Consider the following 21,602-nt stretch of genomic DNA (forward strand, 5'->3'; position numbering starts at 1 on the left):
ATTAATTAAATGAGAAAAATCAGGAAAGGAAGGGGAAATGCATCTATTTCAACTAAATTCACTGTAAGAACTTTACTGTGACATAAAAATTCAGTGACTGAAGTTCATCAAAGAAAATGCATCTACATTACAACATGCTATCATTAACATGACTGCTTTTAGTGTAGACCAAGTTTCAGTTGTCACTGTTAGCAAACAGCAAGTAATGGCTATATTAAATATTGAAGCCAATGACTACTGTAACAGTGACAGACACGCATGTGTCTACAGGTTATGAGGGTCACAGTGTGAGAAGAACCTTTTCCACTCTGCCTCACTTTTGCAACCCTTAATCAGTTGCTCAGTGCTACCACTGATGGTTTTATTGTTGACCCTTGCAGTCTGCTTTACATTTTTTTGATTCTTGACTATTAGTACTCTTGACTATGTGTGTGTGTGTATGCCTCCCCCCAAATCTCATTTATGAATAACTGACTTTGGCTAGGGCAGCAAAAACACCAATTCATGGCATACATATCTTCAATAATGACACTGTCTCCCAATGCACACAGCAGCTTTTACTGCAGGCATATCTGCAGTTGCTACACTGACAGCATGAACTGAAATTGTAAGATCCACTAAAACTGCTACTTAATAAGGACATCTAAAAAGCACTCCTAGTCACCCTAAACATCTTAAAAGTTTACTCTGAAGCTACAGAAGATCAGTATCAAGGTTTATTCACAGGGAAGGGACATATTACAGGAGCACCTGTGATGGTTTTAGGTGTTTTGCAGAAAACCATTTTTATGCTACATTATCATGGACATTTTTAAAAGACTTCATGGCTATAGTCATTACACTGTAATTATAAACAAGCCAGAAGACCAAGTTCCACCATTAGCTTGCTCACAACAGTATGCACACTTGACAAACTCTGCGAAGCCAAATGGCAAGCTTAGCTAGCATGGATTCACAAGTTATGTTCCCTCTGAAGTTTGAACATTCTTACTGAGACAGAGAGCCTCACCTGAGAAATCCACAGCACAGATGCCATATTGGTGGTAGCCCTTTAATATAGACAATGGTTTAATGGTTTCTGTGTCCCAGACGTGAATTGAGGGATCTCTACCAACCTGATAAAGATATAATTATAAAAGGCATTGTAAACAATTATTTTTATATCTGCTAAAAGGAAACAAAATGCTTATATAATCTTTACTTGTCATAGAAACTTATCAAGTTAAAAACAAAAAGCAGGTAATAAGCACCGTATTTTTCATTAACATTTCTTCCAATTCTAATGAGACAGAAGAGAGCAGAGTGAAGAGATAGCGAAGGAAAATGATACAAACTAATGGAAATGAAACACATCACCATTTTATTCACATACACTTAGTACCCACTAATTTGCTAACTAAAAACAGTCTGAAGATGTTATTAATTAAGAGGGTTGAATTAAGAGGGTTGAGGTTGTGGCTTACGGGCACAGCACATGTTTAGTACATATGGAGTCCCATGTTGAATACCCAGGGCAAAACAAAAACAGATAATAAAGCTAGGCACAGTGTCTCTCTATATATTATAGAACTATATATGACTCATTCTCCTTCTATAATTCATTAAAGAAGATAATAGATGATTACTAAGACCCTATTGTTGGCAGAGTTCCTGTGAAGAGCGCTTTAAGTATTATGACATTTAGATAACTTCTGCAAACTCCTTAGAAGAACAGGACATTTCAAATAAGAACATATGGCCTCATGAGAATAAAACAGCTTTCAAGGAAAGACGTCACGAAACAGATAATACACAATAGAGCTGTGACTTCAGAAAGTCTTGGATGAAGAGAAGCAATCAAGATTATTCTAGATTACAATACTGGTAAAACCAAAAATTCAGAAAGGGTCAAAGCAGTAAGCATGGACATGAGACCAAAGTGGACAACAGCATTCTGGCATTAGTCATTTTTTACACCATTAATACAGTTTTTATTGATATACATAATCTAAAATAGTGGGGTCATAACATTTTTACATGTGTATAATACACTTTTAAACACACTGCCCCTCCTAGAAGAAACTTCAAACGCACTCTCATACCCCTTACCCCATCCCTTTAACTTTACGCTATAGCTTGGATCTGAAGGGCCCTCATATGTTAGAGTTGATCTCTAGCCCATGGCTGTAATCAGGAATGGCAAACCTTTAAGACATAGAGCCTAGTGGGAGGAGGCTCAGTCATTTGTAGTGTCACCTCAAAGGCCCATTCCTATTTGTCTGCTTCACAGCCAGCACGGCTGAGCAGTTTCCCCCATCATGTGTCCCCTAATGTGCCACCTCACCATGGGCTCAAAGGCAACAAGGCCACATGACCACTGAAACCCCTGAAGCTGAGAAGCAAGGTAAATCTGTCCTCTTTGTTTCCTTCAGACATTTTGCCATAGCAACAAACATGAGACTAACCAGTGGTTTATGATGCTCCCTTACACACAAGTAATCTACAATTTTCAATTATTGCTCTGGAACTATGTAATTAACTATAAAGGTACATATATCATGATTATATATAAAGCAGTTCCTGAAAAAACAATGGTAGAGGACAAGTATACTTTTATACAAGAGAAACAGCACTGACCCGGCCAATGGCTCATTAAGCCATCCACCTAACATTCCTAGCGATCTTTAAGTTTTACCTCTGACGGTTTACAGCATGACTCCTGCCTAATACTCCAGTTTCCTTCATTTTCACCACTGTTTCTTCCTAATTTTGTGACCTGTCATTTAAATATAACCCTTCAAGAGTCCCCCTTTAAATACCCTGGTTCTTCTTTTGACATTTTTGTCTGAAACAAGTTTCTTTCCATTTCAATGATTAAATCCACAAAGTCTCCCAAGCCTCTTTCATTTCTTTTTTTTTTATTTAGAGAATACTTTATTAGTTTTTGTAATCAAACCCACGTATATAAGACCTTACATATTTAATACAGTGTGTTACCCCTGTACAAATGGAAAAAACTTAAGTTCAACATTTCTGGACCAATATGGCTGTTACTTTCTGTACAGTGCCAACTCAACACAGTAAACGGGGATACTTTTTTCGAAAGTTGACAGCACAGGTAAAGTTTCAAAAAATTCAAATTATATATCTGTATATATATATTTATATTTATATAAAAAGACCAATAATAGCAGTGTGTTATGCATCAACAGCAGCAACAGCTTTTCCAGGTTCTGCAGTCATCTGAACAAAACTGTAGAGACATCCAGCACACTCCATTAAACAAAAAAAAGTAAAAAAACAAAACCCGAGAAAACAGCACAGTTCTGTTACTCTTGTGGTACCTGGCACCATTTTTTTTTAAATTAGCTTCTCAATCATCATCTGGAAAGAAAACATTCTGAGCAACATCATTAAAAACAGCTCTGATAAAGCACGGTCACTACTACGTATCATAAAGCAGGTACAAGCTATTTTATATCCACAGAGGTATGATACAGTACTGTCCTACATCTATAATACTAGAGGATACAATTTAAAAGGCATTATTTGAGACTTGATTCTACTTTTCCAGCAGAGGGCCCAAAGGATGGTGTGACACAGCTTTGTAAAGAAACATACTCTAGACAGGATTTCCTTTCACTAGTGGCACACTTCTAAGGATTCATTCTCTCCATGAATGTCAGCTAAAACCGTTATTAAAAAAATGAAATATCCCTAGAACAAAACCGTATAACCACCGGATTCACATGAAGATGACCTAGTGGAGACAAGCTGGACCTCACCTTACCAACAAGCTATCAAATCTGTTATGTTTAAACAGTGAGACCTCCAAGGAAGGAGATGCCAAGTAGTGCTTCAAAGCTTCGGACCACAATCAAACACAGCATCCTTTTCAACAGAAGCAGAAGCTCATCTGAATATGCTCATGGATGCTGACATCAACATTTAATCATCTCCTCACTCATCCAGGAAGAGGGGGAGATCAGTTACTACTGTACTTTAATGTGTTCAACCAAATCACCATATTACAAAAATAGCAAGCTGCCATAATAAAAAATAAGGCTCCTCTATCCAGCACCAGATAGCATCATTTTACTTTCAAGCCTAGAAATTGCACACTTGTATATAAACCAACCGAAGATGAGGATTGAGAGTTCATCTTGGTGGATTTTTCCTTTGATGAATATGAAGTGTCCTTCCTTATCTTTTTTGATGACTTTTAATTGAAAATTGATTTTATTTGATATTAGAATGGCTACTCCAGCTTGCTTCTTCTGACCATTTGCTTGGAAAGTTGTTTTCCAGCCTTTCACTCTGAGGTAGTGTCTGTCTTTGTCTCTGAGGTGTGTTTCCTGTAGGCAGCAGAATGCAGGGTCCTCGTTGCGTATCCAGTTTGTTAATCTATGTCTTTTTATTGGGGAGTTGAGGCCATTGATATTGAGAGATATTAAGGAATAGTGATTATTGCTTCCTGTTATATTCATATTTGGATGTGAGGTTATGTTTGTGTGCTTTCATTCTCCTTGTTTTGTTGCCAAGACGATTAGTTTCTTGCTTCTTCTAGGGTATAGCTTGCCTCCTTATGTTGGGCTTTACCCTTTATTATCCTTTGTAGTGCTGGATTTGTAGAAAGATATTGTGTAAATTTGGTTTTGTCATGGAATATCTTGGTTTCTCCATCTATGTTAATTGAGAGTTTTGCAGGATACAGTAACCTGGGCTGGCATTTGTGTTCTCTTAGGGTCTGTATGACATCTGTCCAGGATCTTCTGGCCTTCATAGTTTCTGGCGAAAAGTCTGGTGTGATTCTGATAGGTCTGCCTTTATATGTTACTTGACCTTTTTCCCTTACTGCTTTTAATATTCTTTCTTTATTTTGTGCGTTTGGTGTTTTGACAATTATGTGACGGGAGGTGTTTCTTTTCTGGTCCAATCTATTTGGAGTTCTGTAGGCTTCTTGTATGCCTATGGGTATCTCTTTTTTTAGGTTAGGGAAGTTTTCTTCTATGATTTTGTTGAAGATATTTACTGGTCCTTTGAGCTGGGAGTCTTCACTCTCTTCTATACCTATTATCCTTAGGTTTGATCTTCTCATTGAGTCCTGGATTTCCTGTATGTTTTGGACCAGTAGCTTTTTCCGCTTTACATTATCTTTGACAGTTGAGTCAATGATTTCTATGGAATCTTCTGCTCCCGAGATTCTCTCTTCCATCTCTTGTATTCTGTTGGTGAAGCTTGTATCTACAGCTCCTTGTCTTTTCTTTTGATTTTCTATGTCCAGGGTTGTTTCCATGTGTTCTTTCTTGATTGCTTCTATTTCCATTTTTAATTCCTTCAACTGTTTGATTGTGTTTTCCTGGAATTCTTTCAGGGATTTTTGCGATTCCTCTCTGTAGGCTTCTACTTGTTCTCTAAGGGAGTTCTTTATGTCTTTCTTGAAGTCCTCCAGCATCATGATCAAATATGATTTTGAAACTAGATTTCTGGTGTGTTTGGATATTCAGTGTTTGCTTTGGTGGGAGAATTGGGCTCCGATGATGCCATGTAGTCTTGGTTTCTGTTGCTTGGGTTCCTGCGCTTGCCTCTCGCCATCAGATTATCTCTAGTGTTACTTTGTTCTGCTATTTCTGACCGTGGCTAGACTGTCCTATAAGCCTGTGTGTCAGGAGTGCTGTAGACCTGTTTTCCTGTTTTCTTTCAGCCAGTTATGGGGACAGAGTGTTCTGCTTTCGGGCGTGTAGTTTTTCCTCTCTACAGGTCTTCAGCTGTTCCTGTGGGCCTGTGTCTTGAGTTCACCAGGCAGGTTTCTTGCAGGGGAAAAGTTGGTCCTACCTGTGGTTCCAAGGCTCAAGTTTGCTCGTGGGGCTGCCTAAGTCCTCTCCGCGGCGGCAGCAACCGGGAAGATCTGCGCCGCTCTTTCCGGGAGCCTCCGTGCACCAGGGTTCCAGATGGCGTTTGGTGTTTTCCTCTGGCGTCTGGATGTGCACAGAGTGCAGTCTCTTCTGGTTTCCCAGGCGTGTCCGCCTCTCTGAAGGTTTAGCTCTCCCTCCCACGGGATTTGGGTGCAGAGAACTGTTTATCCGGTCTGTTTCCTTCAGGTTCTGGCGGTGTCTCAGGCGCAGGGATCCTGCCGCTCCTGGGCCCTCCCCTACGGGAACCCAGAGGCCTTATACAGTTGCCTCTTGGGCCAGGGATGTGGGCAGGGGTGGGCAGTGTTGGTGGTCTCCTCCGCTCTGCAGCCTCAGGAGTGCCCACCTGATCAGGCGGTGAGGTCTCTCTCCCACGGGGTTTGGGAGCAGAGAGTTTGATTTCTTTTTATGCACTCAATACCGACATTTTCAGTTCCATGTTGATCACTTCAAACATCTCATCTGCAGTGATGATGGATGTTAGGGACTGACATTCACGGAGAAGTTATTTACTTTACAGATTCTATTCCACAGCCCTAAAAACTCTGGTTTATTTAACAACCATCATAATTCCTTAAGTTAGGTACCAATTGTATCCTTAGTTTAAAGATGAGGAAACAGAGGCACAGAATTTGACATAGACAATAAATAAAGGCTCTTTGATTTAAACACCAAATTCCGTCTGGCTGATAATAGCACATAGCACTAAAGAAGCAGGACTGGGACATCTCATTTCAGGGATACAGGCACACATTGGTCAGTGTTCTATCACGGTGACAAAGCACTGGAGATAATCAACTTATTTTGACTCATGGTTTTCAAGATTTCATTCCATGGTTGCTTGTCATGTTTGCCTTTGGGTATCAAATATTTTCAAAGTTTGGGATAAAAGTAAAGTAAACAAACATTAAGAAGCTACTAAAGTTCTTAAATACAGTAAGAATCTACAGACAATATTTTGCCTCCTTCTTTATGAATACCCACATAGAGAGGTGTTCATTACAAAATTTCAGAACCTATGCCATTGCAAACCTGGTAGGTACTGCAATTGAAAAATAAGACATAGTCATTCTGTGTTTTCCTGTTTCCTGTTTGTCAAGTAATTACTTATATTGCTTTAGTGACTCAACCTAAAAAAATCAGGTTTAGGGGCTGGAGAGATGGCTCAACAGTCAAGAGCACTTACTGCTCTGCCAAATGACCCAGGTCCACTCAATGGCTCACATCATCTATAATTCTAGTACCAGGGTATCTTATACTCTTTTCTAGCCTCCATGAGTACAGCATGCACATGGTACACAGAAATATATGCAGGCAAGACATCTATACACATAAAAATAAAAATAAATCTCAAAGTAAGGTTTTGTAAAGGTTTCCTATCTGACTTATTGTTTCATGGCCTTTTAAGGGAACTTACCTGGCCTGTTGCCACATAGTCTTTCAAAGGATGAATAGCCAGACACAGGATATCATCATCATGACCCAAGTAAAAACGCTGAGTGTTCTGTTGTCTATTATATATGACACCCACTGCTGCTACATGGTACACAATTTCACCAATTTGAGTGTAGAAAAGATTGCTTCGACAGTCATAACCTCTGTAACTAATGCAGAAAACAAATCATGCGCAACACATTTTAATCTTTTATCTGATCAATATCTAGCAGAGAGATGTATGTATCATTGGGATCATTTAATTTTCAGTTTTAAAAGAACTGAATAATTAAAAAATACCAGCTTCTTAGAATCTACATACTATTGTGAGTTTCTCAGATTACAGATAGCTAAATCTAGGCTAAGGTATTGAGTGAGAAAAAAAATCAGGTCTAGAAAAGGAATTTCTGGTATTCTAACAATTTCAAAAACACTATCACATTTGTTTTCTACAGAGTAAAGCCACTTCTTTTTATACATAATCAGATAAGGAAAGAATATATGTTTGTATTCGGGTATTTCTGGAAGTAAATATTATTTATAGGGCAAGGGACTGACAGGGCACAGGGAGAGGAAGAAAAGAGACAGGAGGATTTCAAACAGCACTTTTCTATGCACATTGCTGAGCTGTGACTATGTAACACAGGTTTCCACAGTAACTGTAAGCAGCAATTAGAAGACACAGATCTTCAAATGGTGAAAACAATCCCATCAATGACAACCTTGCTTTGTGCTTCAAAGAAGTCCAACTCACATAACACAGTGGAACAAAAATGCCATCTATTTTAACACTAGAAAAGAAATCCTTTTTAAAAAGAGTTATCCTACTTGTGTGTGTATCTGTCGCACATGTGCAGGCGCTTTTGGAGGCCACCTGATGTAGCTTCTAGGAATGGAACTTAGGTCCCATGGAAGAGCAGCAAACCTTCCTAACCACAGAGCTATCTCTCTAGTCCTGGAAACACTTTTCATAAATTCTTTTCAAATTCTGAGAAGGCATCACCACTCTGGTGAGAAAATGTGTGCTGAGTGAGAGTAGCGGTTGCTGCTGCACCCCTGAACTGAGAGGCCCGTACGTCATGTGCTCAAGGACTCCAGAAACCAGTAACAACGAGATGGACATCAAATCCTAACTACTCAGGCAAGGGTATTAAGTGCAAACGCAAATTCAAACACACGAATGAAGACAGTATTTTGTACCCATGAATGAAGTGTAATCGAATACTATTTCCTGGAGCACGTTCTCTTCGTTTAGAAGTAGCACTTTTCTGCTTCTCTTTGCATTGTTCTTTGAGTTGAGGTAGATCTTCTTTGTAAACCTTAAAAATATATGCAGAAATACGATCAAGGTAAGAATTAATAAAGATGCTCATATACGTAATATAACTTTCATATGCTGATAAGAGAACACTTGGAATTTAGTGCTCCAAGACCTTTCTATGAGTCATATGGAAACATTAAAGGGGAATGTGGCAGTCTCCTGTAACAAACAGTATAGACAGGCAAACAGAACACTGGCTTACTTAGTACATCAAGAATTTAATATAAAAGAGCACTTTATGCACGTGTGCTATGATGATCAAAGGGGAAACGAAAGGGTTACCAATACTGGACAAATTAAAGTCATAAAAATTCACAATAGATATAAGTAGTGGGAATCAAGATGAAGAAACTGGACTTTGGGAGACTAAGTCACAGGTTAATAGGACATTACCTGCCGGTGGTAAGTAAGCTGTGTCTCTTGCTCAATCTCAGAATCTAGTTCCGGAACATCAGACAGATCTGAATCTGATTCATCGCTGTTGGACTCAGTCAGACTTTCTGTAAACGTTTAAAAAACAAAGTGTCATTTGTTTAAAGGCATTGTTGAAAGTATTGTTTACTTTCAATACAACAGTGGAAAACTATTGACTAAGAGAGGACTGTCAGCTTGACATGTAAACAAGCCATAACAGTTAAATGAAATGACCTATCCAAGTGACACTGACGTCAGTAAACTACACTACAGATTATCTAACCATCCACGCACTGAAACACAACAGCTCCTTTAAATCCCCACACTGCCTCCCCAATGGCTGCTACACTAAATTTAAGTGTCCGTGCAGATATAATTGAATATAACTTACAATCAGCATGAAAAACAGCTATAAATTCTACATACAACAGATGAATGGACATTTTCTTGATTTCTTACAGGGCATTAAAAACCTTGGAACCCATATCTCCAAGATGTTGGTAGAACTATTATTTCACTCATTTGACAAATTAAACTCCCACCCAAATTCGTCGTATAGCATGCTCCACGACCCCAACTTTGAAGATATGCATCTACTCTAATGGGACAGCTCTGCTGGCTGAGAAGCCTCAATGGTAAAGTTGCTAGTGTGGAGATATGGATGGGGAGCTGTTCGTGCTTACCTTGCGGTGCTATGTGAAGAGCATCTTTTAATTTTCTCTCAGGAATAAATTTCCACTGAAAGACAGAGTGATCCGCTCCACCAATAGAAATAACCCACTGGTAATCATGTGACCATCTGACATTAGTTACATGAGCTGAATGGCCAATGTATTTTCTGAACTTGGCCCCTATAACAAAAATATATCTTTAAATTGATAAAGGGCAACACACACACACACACACACACACACACACACACACACTCTCCCCATTTTAAACAACAACCACTTTATCCAAACTATTACAACATCACAAAATGACCAGAAGAGAAAATGATCTTAAAATTAGTTAAAAGAACAAATGGATGAACTGAAGGGTTCAAATATTTCCTTTGCTTATTTTATCATATAGTTTGGTAGGAACTACAAAAACTGTGAGATATATGCAGTTTGGACACAGGACTTGTACGAAGAGAGCTAGATGGGACCCAAAAGCCAACTCCCAGATGACTAGCTTTCATAATAGCAGGAGGTGCATACATGCTGCCAAGGGACGCAAGCTCAACCATCCTACCAGCTGTGACACCTATGAACTACAACAATGATAATCAAGGACGATACTCCCTCAAGGTGTAATGATGACACATATTTTGGTGGTAACCAGCAGCTGTATAACGGGACTCAAGGCTTGCTCAGCAGGAGAGGAATCATGAGTAGTACCTAGGCAACTACCAAAGGCCACTGAGGTCCAGATTTCAGAGGAGAACATACTGTTGCCTCACCTAGACTCCTAACTTTAGTCTAATTACTTATTCCTACACCCACAGACAAGGGTAGCTCCTAATCTTTATCGAAGAATCTTTTTTGTATCCAAGATTATTACAGAAAGTCATGACTGGTCAAAATGTGGGGAGCCCAGTCCCAACTGATAACATCTGTAACACCTAAGGCTTGGGGATGTTATAAATGAACCGTAAGAACTCTGGAAGTCTTCTGCAAGATAGAATATTCTAGATATGACAGGGAAGTTTCACCCATGAAGTCTCAACAAAATGGCTGCTAAAATAAGACCTGAACAATGACAGCACTAGTTGGCATGCCAAAGTAAATGGGGGGGGGGGGGAAGGGGGATGAATATAGTCTCAGTCCTAGAGAGGTACAGGCAAATGTACAAACTACTGAGGGAGGGAGGACCAGCCTTCCTCACAGATGAGCACTCTAAAGCTCAGCCAACCCCAAAAGGTCAGCCAGGAAAAATACAAAAAAGCAACACTGAATTAGCGTTGTGTATTTATATATTTATTTGCAGATACATTGTAGATATGTATGTGTAATTTGAAAGGGGAGTCATGAGAGGTGTGGGAGGGAGAAAAAAAGAGGAGGAAATTATGTAATTAATTTTTATTAAATAAAAAAGTAAAAAACATAGAAAAACAAACTGTTAGGTGGTAGGTGTGCTGGTTCACACCTGGCTCCAAGGAAGGCTAAGGTGGGAAAAATCACAAGTTTGAGGCCTGCCTGAGCAACTTTGTGAGACATTACCTGGGGTAATGTTGTGAGACAAACGGGCTGGGGTATATGTAGTTTACTAACATGTGTCAGTCTCTGGTTTTGATCCCCATTAGCATACACACACACACACACACACACACAAAATAAAGCAAAATGTATGGCACATGCACACACACACACACACACACACACACACACACACACACACACACACACGGAAATAGATAAAAAGATTCCATTGTCAAAGAACATACATGGGTTCAACCTAAGTAGCAGATGTACAGCTTGGTCTTCATGTGGGTCCCAAATAACTGGAGTGAGGGCTATCCCAAAAGCTGTTGCCTGTATGTGGAATATGTTCTTCTAGCTGGGCTGCCTTGTTTGGCCTCAGTGGGAGATCAGGATGCACCCAGCCTCGTGGAGACTTGAAGGGCCAGTGTGTTGGGGGGATATCCCGGGGGCCCCCACCCCCTCAGAAGAGAAGGAGAGGGAGGATGAGGAAGGGACTGTGGGAAGGGGTGACCAAGAGGGGGGCAGTGAGTGGAATATAAAGTAATTAAGTAAAAAAAATAATAACAATAATAAAACATTTTTTTAAAGATTTGGTTGTATAGAAATTAAGAACTAGTAGATAAAAGACATTAAAAAAATAAAAAAGAGGCCAAGCATGGTAACACACACCTGTAATCCCTATATTTAGGAGGTAAAGACTGGCAGATCCAGAACTTAGGTCTAGCCTTTTCAACTATACTAAGTTTGAGGCTAGCCTGGGATTCATGAAACCATCTATTAGAAAAATAAAAGGGAAAAGGAGAGAAGAAAAAGACTGGTTGCATATTGAAAGATGATAGCTGAAAATTATAAATATTATAATTTGAACTTATTGAAATATGTAAACATGGGCTGGAGAGATGGCTCAGCGGTTTAGAGCACTGACTGCGCTTCCAGAGGTCCTGAGTTCAATTCCCAGCAACTACATGGTGGCTCACAACCATCTGTCATGAGGTCTGATGCCCTCTTCTGGTCTACTCACATAAAATAAATCTTTAAAAAAAAAAGTAAACATTTCAACAAAAGAAGCAACCATATAGAAAGAAGAATACACAGGGAATACATAAACCTGCCCCGAAAACATCTGAAAATAAAGCTCAGTCTCATTAGGAAAGATTTTAATGAGACCACAAAACATGACCATTTACAGTATCTACATTCACCAAAATTAGAAGAAAGTTTGGTGAGGCGAGTGCCGAAGAGGCTGTGAGTCCTCGGGTATTGATGACATATTCTAACTATTCTGACGGGCTGGAGAGATGGCTCAGCGGTTAAGAGCACCGACTGCTCTTCCAGAGGTCCTGAGTTCAAATCCCAGCAACCACATGGTGGCTCACAACCATCTGTAAAGAGATCACCCTCTTCTGGTGTGTCTGAAGACAGCTACAGTGTACTGATATATAATAAATAAATAAAATCTTAGAAAGCAAACTGACATCTTTTTATAATGTTCAACTCCATATTCTCTTTCATATGATAGACCTCTTGGAGAAACTTGCATGTGTTAACAAAAGATTAGAAATGGCTCCAATGTCAACTAATGGAAAAGTAAATGCATAAACTATAACAGACACTTACAGTGTAATTAGTTCATGGCAATGAAAAACGACCCAAACTATATGTGGAACAATACAGATGAGTCTTCAAGGAATAGCATGTATGATGCCTGGTGACTCACGTGTCTTGTGGTAGAAGACTAGAAGCAGGCTTCACTAGCTAGAAGCACAGCCAGCCTTTACTCACAGACTCAGAATAAATTCAAGAATAATCTTTGGCAAAAAATTTCATAACTAGAAAAATAAATGTAACAGGACAGTAATTTTTGAATTGACAAAATAAAATCGTTCATCAATTAGTATATACTCTAAAATAATAGCTCATAATTTATTTAGACTATATAAAAGCATAACTAACATCTTTTATGACAGGGTAAATAAAATATTAGAAAAAAGGTACCTTTTCTTAAACATGGATATCGGAATAATTTTACAACTCCATAGTCATCAGCTGTAACTAAAACCTGGCCAACATAGTTTCCATCTACTGAGTTTATATCATTGATGTCAGAATACTTGGGCCAAATTCCATTGACTTCAAGGCCTGCAACACACGTCCATGAAGCCCAGTGCATGCCTTTTACTTCTTCTTTGCTTGTCACTTCCTTTCCTCCTAAAAGTAAAAGAGTCTTCAGTTAACTAATTACTTTGCTTGACTCTTTTCACTCAAATGTCCATTTTATACCTTATACCTAAGTTAGAGAAGAAGACATGAACAGACAGGTAAGTGTGGATTAGGAGAGAAAATAAAATTAAATACTACAACATTAGGTAGTCTGAACATAATTACCAATTCAGCAGGCTCATTCCCATGGAAAACAGAACTGAAACTCACTAAATTCATGATATAGATTAGTGACACCTGAGTGAGCAAAGAATGTCTTTCTTCAGAGGTGATTAGGGGCTTGGCTCTGAGGAAGCTAAGACTGCATTGGGGTGAATGAGGCCTTCCCTTCTGGCAACTCCTAGCCTGAGCTCTCCTACATCTATGAGGCCCTCATCCTCAGGACAACACTGAGAGGACTGCTCCCTGTACAGCTGCTGCTCCATCAGAGGAGAAGGAAGTGGAAGCAGAGAAGGAATCTAAGGGGTCTCTTGACAGCATGGGCTTTGGTCTTCTCTTTAATGTGTTCGATAAACACCCAAAGAAGGAAGAGAAAAGGGAGGGAAGGAGGGAGGAAGGAAGGGAAGGCTTGAGAGAGAAAGAGGGGTAGAAGAGAAGGAAGGGAAGACAGAAAGGGGTGGAATGGAAAGAAGGAAGGAAGGAAGGAAGGAAGGAAGGAAGGAAGGAAGGAAAGAAGGAAGGAAAGAAGGAAGGAAGGAAAGAAGGAAAGAAGGAAGGAAAGAAGGAAGGAAGGAAAGAAGGAAAGAAGGAAGGAAGGAAGGAAGGAAAGGAGGAAGGAAGGAAAGGAGGAAGGAAGGAAAGAAGGAAGGAAGGAAGGAAAGAAGGAAGGAAGGAAAGAAGGAAGGGAGGAAGGAAGGAAAGAAGGAAGGAAGGAAGGAAAGAGGGAAGGAAGGAAGGAAGGAAAGGAGGAAGGAAGGAAAGAAGGATAGAAGGAAGGAAAGGAGGAAGGAAGGAAGGAAAGGAGGAAGGAAGGAAGGAAGGAAAGGAGGAAGGAAGGAAGGAAGGGAGGAAAGGAGGAAGGAAGGAAGGAAGGAAAGGAGGAAGGAAGGAAAGAAGAAAGAAAGGAAGGAAGGAAGGAAAGGAGGAAGGAAGGAAGGAAGGAAAGGAGGAAGGAAGGAAAGAAGGATAGAAGGAAGGAAGGAAGGAAAGGAGGAAGGAAGGAAGGAAGGAAGGAAGGAAGGAAAGGAGGAAGGAAGGAAGGAAGGAAAGGAGGAAGGAAGGAAGGAAGGAAGGAAAGGAGGAAGGAAGGAAGGAAGGAAGGAAGGAAGGAAGGGAGGAAGGAAGGAAAGAAGGATAGAAGGAAGGAAGGAAGGAAGGAAAGGAGGAAGGAAGGAAGGGAGGAAGGAAGGAAAGAAGGATAGAAGGAAGGAAGGAAGGAAAGGAGGAAGAAAGGAAGGAAGGAAGGAAAGAAGGAAGGAAGGAAGGAAAGAAGGATAGAAGGAAAGAAGGAAAGAAGGAAAGAAGGAAGGAAGGAAAGGAGGAAGGAAGGAAAGAAGGAAAGAAGGAAAGGAGGAAGGAAGGAAAGAAGGAAAGAAGGAAAGAAGGAAGGAAGGAAGGAAGGAAGGAAAGGAGGAAGGAAGGAAAGAAGGAAAGAAGGAAAGGAGGAAGGAAGGAAAGAAGGAAAGAAGGAAAGAAGGAAAGGAGGAAGGAAGGAAAGAAGGAAAGAAGGAAGGAAGGAAGGAAAGGAGGAAGGAAGGAAGGAAAGGAGGAAGGAAGGAAAGAAGGAAGGAAGGAAGGAAAGAAGGAAGGAAGGAAAGAAGGAAGGGAGGAAGGAAGGAAAGAGGGAAGGAAGGAAGGAAAGAGGGAAGGAAGGAAGGAAGGAAAGGAGGAAGGAAGGAAAGAAGGATAGAAGGAAGGAAGGAAGGAAAGGAGGAAGGAAGGAAGGAAGGAAGGAAGGAAAGGAGGAAGGAAGGAAGGAAAGGAGGAAGGAAGGAAGGAAGGAAGGAAGGAAAGGAGGAAGGAAGGAAGGAAGGAAGGAAGGAAGGGAGGAAGGAAGGAAAGAAGGAAAGAAGGAAGGAAGGAAAGAAGGAAAGAAGGAAAGAAGGAAGGAAGGAAAGGAGGAAGGAAGGAAAGAAGGAAAGAAGGAAAGAAGGAAAGGAGGAAGGAAGGAAAGAAGGAAAGAAGGAAGGAAGGAAGGAAGGAAGGAAAGAAGGAAGGAAGGAAGGAAGGAAGGAAGGAAGGAAGGAAGGAAGGACAAATGCTCTAACAAAGAGGAAACACTAAAAAAGGACTAAAATGGAATGATCAGTGAACGGTGATACACTCTGCTAGGTAAGAGGACTTTAGGACTCAGTAAATCTTTGCTGTAAGTCACCAATGAAAAGCTTGGGGGACAATCATGGACTGTCTTATGCAAGTAGTCTCGTTAAATAAGTTTTTAATGAGAGATTAATTTACAAAGCACCACATTAGATAGAGGTATGGAAGGTCATTTTTAGAGGTGTGGAGTTTTAACTAAGAAGGGTTTGGACTGCTGGTTTCTAAGAGCTGAGAGGGGCAGTGATGGGAAAATGTTGTCCAGGGGGCACTAAGTTCCAGGTGTGTAGGATGAGTTCTAAGTGTCCTTTCTGAAAGTACAGCACAGTAACTGTTATTCCTCAGTTTTAAACTGTGTGTTTAAAATTGCTAAGAAAGATCTTGAATGTTTCTACTTCACATGAAAATTAAAATAACTGTATTAGGTGACAGGCATACCAATCAGTGTGATTGTGGTAATTATTTTATAATGTCCAATATATGTACATTAAAGGCTGGGTATGTGGCATTTGCCTTTAATCCCAGCACTAAATTTGAGACCAGCATGGTCTACATAGCCAGTTCTAGTCTAGCCAGAGAACATGAGACCTTATCTCAAATTTCAAAAAACTCACATTGTATATTTTAAACATTGAATTTTGATGTCAATTACAATTCAATACTCTGGTGGGGAAAAACTCTAAAGATATCTGTCTTATGGAAAAGACCATGGTGCCTGAAATAGCTCAGATTACTCTACCTATAATCAAATACTTTACAATTTACTGTTATTGAGAGTTGAAATACTACTGCTATTATAAGTCTATGATCTATATGCAATGTGCGAGGGAAGTTTACCTGGCATCTTGTAGAGAAGTCGTTTCCCACTGCCGTCATTTGTCTGTAAGTATTTACTGTCTGAAGACCAATCCAAATGAGTGATGAAGCTAAGGGAACCGACGCATTCACCCACTTTTTTGTAACGCTGAGCAACTCCATAGATGTCAACTGAGCTGTCATTGCAGCCAACCGCAAGGTAAGTGCCATCTGGAGAATATTTCAGCTCATGGATTGCTTCTTTCCTGTCTTTAATATGTACAACTTCAGTCATATCTCTGTAAAAAGAGGAAAGACTGTCTGAGCAAAAGTCCCAACAGAATTTTAAAATTTCTCCAAGCACAGAGGTTCCATCAAGTATGCACAAACTGACATACATGTACGGTAAGTGGTATCTACTTAGGAGTAGTTATTCTGCTGACGAGAAATAAATAGAAAAAAAAAAGGATGATGCAGTACGTGGTGACAGCACCTGCCAGCATAAAGTCCTGAATTTGAACCTCAGCACTGAAAAAAAAAGTACAAGAGAAAAATGTTAAATTTCAGTGCATAAATAAGCTCATTTAAAGTTCCCTATAGCTCCCTACTAAATTTCTGTATTCAAATAATAAAAGATTTAGCCATATTTTTTAGTGATAAAAGTTCTTTGTAAATACTGAATTTGTGAAATATTCTTAAACAGCATAATTTTCAAACACATTTCATAATGAGCAAATGTGCAAAGTGATATTTGGGAAATTAGCAAAGTAAGAAAGAATGCAGCATTCTGGCAATATATGTCAATATCTATCTTATATAACCACCTAGGTTGTTTTAATTCATTTTTCCACACTAGTGGATTTTATTTCAAATGTTCCCCTTTCTTGGCGATCTCCTTTTGTAGCCCAGGCTGGCCTCAAACTTCCAATCCTTCTGCTCTACCTCCCAAGCAACTGAATAACTGGCACACACCCCCATGCTCAACTTATTTAAAAAAAAAAACAGAGCGGAGTTCAGCCATTTTTTCTAGGATGCCTTAAAATTAACTTCCAAAATAGCATGGGTATTGGTAACAGGCATAAAAACAGATGAACGCTTCAGTTTAACCCAATTGAGTTTTCAAACTTTTACAACTAGAAGAACAGGAAGGACAGAGATGCAGGTGAGATGGGAAGAGGATGGAGAGACGACCACCTCTCACGGCAGCTGTCTCTCCATGTGAACTCTGCGTCTACCACTTGGAATACTCCAGTTTAGCAATCTCAGAAGCAGGGGCATGTTTCCCGGTTTTTTAATTTGCTAAACGGAGGTTAGAGAAAATGTTAAATTCTTTAAAAGGCAGTGAACACTTATGGGGCTTTAGTACTAAGTTATCAAACTTAAATTGACCTTGCATGACAGACATAAAACAACTGTGATAATATATGCTAACTGCCCAAAAGGAGTATACAAAAGTGCAAGAAAGAATGAGATGTGGGCTAAGGCTGGACTGAAAGCAGGACGAAGCCGTAGCAGGGTAAATCTATGAGCATAAGGCATGAGACACCGGCTGAGTCTGAAAGAGGAGAGCCATAATATGACACAGTACATACAAGTATGGAAGCATGTAGTGGTGGTCTGTCTGAAGAATGGGGGACAACATAATGTGCACACAGCAACCAGTGGGAGGAGCAGAAATAGTAAGAAACAGTGAAGGCAGAGAGAGAGGCAGACAGAGTCCAGGCTTGCAGAGTGCAATTTTGGGAACTACTAACTAAAGTATTCCACAAAGCCCATCCTCACAACCTGGGCGGGAAAGTGGGGGGATGGCATCATGCAAGCAAGTTCATCTTGCCAATGTCAAGGAGTCAGTGCCAAGGTCTGGTTGAAACCTCTAAATAACTCCATAGGCTTAATCTATTTGTGAAATTCTGGGAACTATGCAGGTAATGCCAATTCAGGTTAAACTGGATCAATATGTCAGCTCTGTAGTAAGATGGCTGTAGTTATGTCAAGCTGACTCCACACAGAAAGAACAACAGTTTTAGAAACAAGAATAGTGATACAATAATGTAGATGTATTTAATAGCACTGGACATCTACACTTATTAAAATAAAAAATGAAAAGTATATAAAAACAGTTTTAAAAGAAAAATTACAACCCATCCCACTGTAAAACCCTACTGTTATTTTTTACACTGGGAGTCAAACCCAGAGCCTTGTACATGCTGGACAAGCACCCTACTATTTAACTGTGGCCCTAATAAGTAATTAATTATAGTCACTAAGTTAGGTAGGATGGCCTTGAACTCACTCAAGCCCAGGGAAACTTTCAATTCATAATCCTCCTGCTTCAGTCTCCGTAATAATTAGGATTATAAGTCTGTACCATCAAGTCCAATTATGAAGAAATTTTGTATAGAGTATAGAAAACCAGATCAGAGAGCTGGACACTGTGCACCATGTCAAGGATTACCAACTTCAGCCTAAGGAGCAGAAAGCCTTTGTTGGAAAGAGGATGAATGCAGACAAATGAGTCTGACAAGGAAGTCTCTAGGATAAAGCTGGAAGTGATCTGGAAACTTCTTCCCTGCTGTAGCTTCCACCGTGCCAGGGGCACTGTGCAGGGTGCTAGAGGAGAAAGGCATCATCAGTGGTCTCACACAATCACTCACAGATGAAGGAGGGCACAGAGGGCCCTGCCACACTGCTGAGCCACTGCTACTGACGTGTGTGTTGGAGAGAGGGAGCTAACGTCAGTTATGTAACCACTAATCGCCCCACTGCACTCTAGCAGTGTTCCAAACATCATCACATAGAAGGCCCGAGCTACTCTCACCAGTCACAAAAGGAAGCTAACTGCTGAGTGTGGGAAAGGGACGTACAGAGATGACGAAGGCTTGATGGAGGACGCTAACGAGAGTGACCAGAATGCATTATACATGTGTATGAACTCGCCAGAGTACAGATTTAATTAATGAAACGTCATGGATTTCGATCACAGCAGTCGGGGATGGTAAGGAGGGCTGCTCCACTCTATTCCAGGAGTGAGGAGATGAAAAAGCCCACACAGGAGTCTAACGGTGGAGTGGAAGGAAGAAAACTAACTTGACGGCTTCTGTGGAAGTGACTTAGACAAGCGAGACAAAGTAAAAGTGAATAAAGCATGTCTGCCCTGGGCTACTGGGTAGAGGAGTCCTGAGCTGGAGAAGGAAGACAGGTTTCATAAGCATGCTGTGTGAGTGAGCTGTGGCTCTAAGTACTGCTTTCAATGGCTGCACAGGGTAGAACTCAGTGTGTCTACCTACAATTCAACATCAACTGCCAACAGCTTTAACAGACTGTTTAAGACAAGACCTCCCTCTGTGGCTTTGGCTGGCCTGGAACTCACTAGGCAAGCCAGACTGGCTTCAAACCTAGCAATTTGACTGCCTCTGTTTCCTGACTGCTGGGATTAAAGGCATGTGCCACTGTGTCCAACCTTTTAATAAATTCCTTAAGCATTTATTAACTACACAAATGAAAGGTCAAAGCATAAAGAGACAAACAAGGAAACAAACACCTGCTCAGACACTTCTCCGAGCCCTGAGGCTGCTTAACAGCAAAGGACCAGGACTGAAAACAATTCTGTGCACAGGAGTCAGGGTCCCAGACTGTCACTCAGCCCAGCCAGCACTGTACTATGCACTAAGCACTCTCTTTTTAAATAAAAGGTTTCTTTTGTGTGTGTGTGTGTGTGTGTGTGTGTGTGTGTGTGTGTGTGTGTGTGTGTGTGTAAACAAGTCAAATGTGAGTTCTGGGAGCCAAACCCAGTTCCTCTGCCAGAACAGTAGCTCTCCTGATCACTGAGCCAGCTCTCCAGCCTGCTTGCCAAGCATTCTTAATGCCCCAAGATAAAAGTTCTTGAGTTTAACTGTCCAACAAAACTATTTTTATAAGTATATTCATTTAATGAAACTAAACTTTGGAGCACATGTAAAAGAAGAGGGAAAGAGAGGATAGGTGGTTAAGAGCAATATGCTAACAAGACAAGAACTAAGTGTTTCTGCCTCCACTAACCCCATACCTCACTCTAAGGACAGTGAGTGACCCATCCTTCATTCCAAGGGCGAGGTGGACTCCGTCGGCATTGACAGCGGCACATCGGATTGGCTCGTCCATATTACATCTCGCTATTAGAGCATGATCTACAAGGCTCCAAATCCTGTACAATTTAATTAAAAATGAAAATAATTAACTTATGCTGTAAAAATAATCTCTATAAGAATATTTCAGTTAAAATAATCTGGTTTAAAGGAAGACATTTGCCTCTATGAAAACAGCAATATTATTATGATTAAAATGAAACAGTATCATAATTTATTTTTGTTTTTAAAATAATACAGCAGGAATGGAAAAATGGTTCCAAAGGTAAAAGTGTTTGCAGCTCAATCCCCAAAACCCATAATGGAAGGAGAGAACCAGCCTCTTAAAGTGGTCCTGACTTCCATACATGTCACGGCATTCATGAGCCCACACTCTCACTCTCACAAAGGCAGGAACAATTGTTTTTAAATATAAAAACAAACTGACATCACTATGACTCAATTGTTAATCTGAAATAGGTTAGTAACCTCTACCCCATAAAAATATCTATTACCTTAAATTATATATGTAAGACTGGCCATGATATTATATGTCTTTAATCCCAGCATTGGAGAGGCAGGCAGATCTCTGAGTTGGTGGCCAGCCTGATCTATAGGCAAGTTCCAGGTCAGCCAGAGTTACATAGTAAGGACTTATCTCAAAAAAAGTATATATGTAGGCTTTCGAATAGAGTACTTAAATGTTCAAATTCAGAAGCTATTCCAGACTATAATATTAAGTAAGATAACTTGAAAAGACCTATCATTTGAAAAACAAGGATTATGATTTCAGGTAACTTAAACGCAGGAAAAAATAATGAAGATCTAACGCATTCAAATAAGTTATAATAAAACTTTACATCAAAACTTGGAAAAAATAATGAAGATCTAACGCATTCAAATAAGTTATAATAAAACTTTACATCAAAACTTGTAGACTTGAGAGCTAGAAAGATGTCTCAGCAGTTAGAAGACAGTCTAG

The 21,602-nt window shown here is 40.0% G+C and overlaps 1 protein-coding gene across 14 annotated transcripts in view; it reads right to left on the reverse strand.

Annotated features, from left to right (window-relative positions):
- Eml5 (EMAP like 5) overlaps positions 1 to 21,602 on the reverse strand; it is a 130,317-nt gene that overhangs the window by 71,278 nt on the left and 37,437 nt on the right. For 12 of the 14 annotated variants that reach the window (XR_010052132.1, XM_063262251.1, XM_063262249.1 and 9 more), the window contains exons 8-15: positions 20,563 to 20,700; positions 16,560 to 16,816; positions 13,242 to 13,454; positions 9,744 to 9,911; positions 9,040 to 9,146; positions 8,526 to 8,644; positions 7,309 to 7,495; positions 1,010 to 1,115 (exon numbers count right to left, since the gene is read on the reverse strand). Coding sequence is in view for 12 of the 14 variants with exons in the window: in XM_063262251.1 (XP_063118321.1) it covers positions 1,010 to 1,115; positions 7,309 to 7,495; positions 8,526 to 8,644; positions 9,040 to 9,146; positions 9,744 to 9,911; positions 13,242 to 13,454; positions 16,560 to 16,816; positions 20,563 to 20,700 (1,295 nt within the window). In the remaining 2 variants the exon portion in view is untranslated. Of the gene's footprint in view, positions 1 to 1,009; positions 1,116 to 7,308; positions 7,496 to 8,525; positions 8,645 to 9,039; positions 9,147 to 9,743; positions 9,912 to 13,241; positions 13,455 to 16,559; positions 16,817 to 16,915; positions 17,025 to 20,562; positions 20,701 to 21,602 lie in introns of those variants that run through there. The other 2 variants (XM_063262255.1, XM_063262258.1) reach the window with 2 other exon arrangements.

Source organism: Rattus norvegicus, chromosome 6 (assembly GCF_036323735.1).
Source record: "Rattus norvegicus strain BN/NHsdMcwi chromosome 6, GRCr8, whole genome shotgun sequence".
In the NCBI taxonomy this organism is placed as follows: Eukaryota; Metazoa; Chordata; class Mammalia; order Rodentia; family Muridae; genus Rattus; species Rattus norvegicus.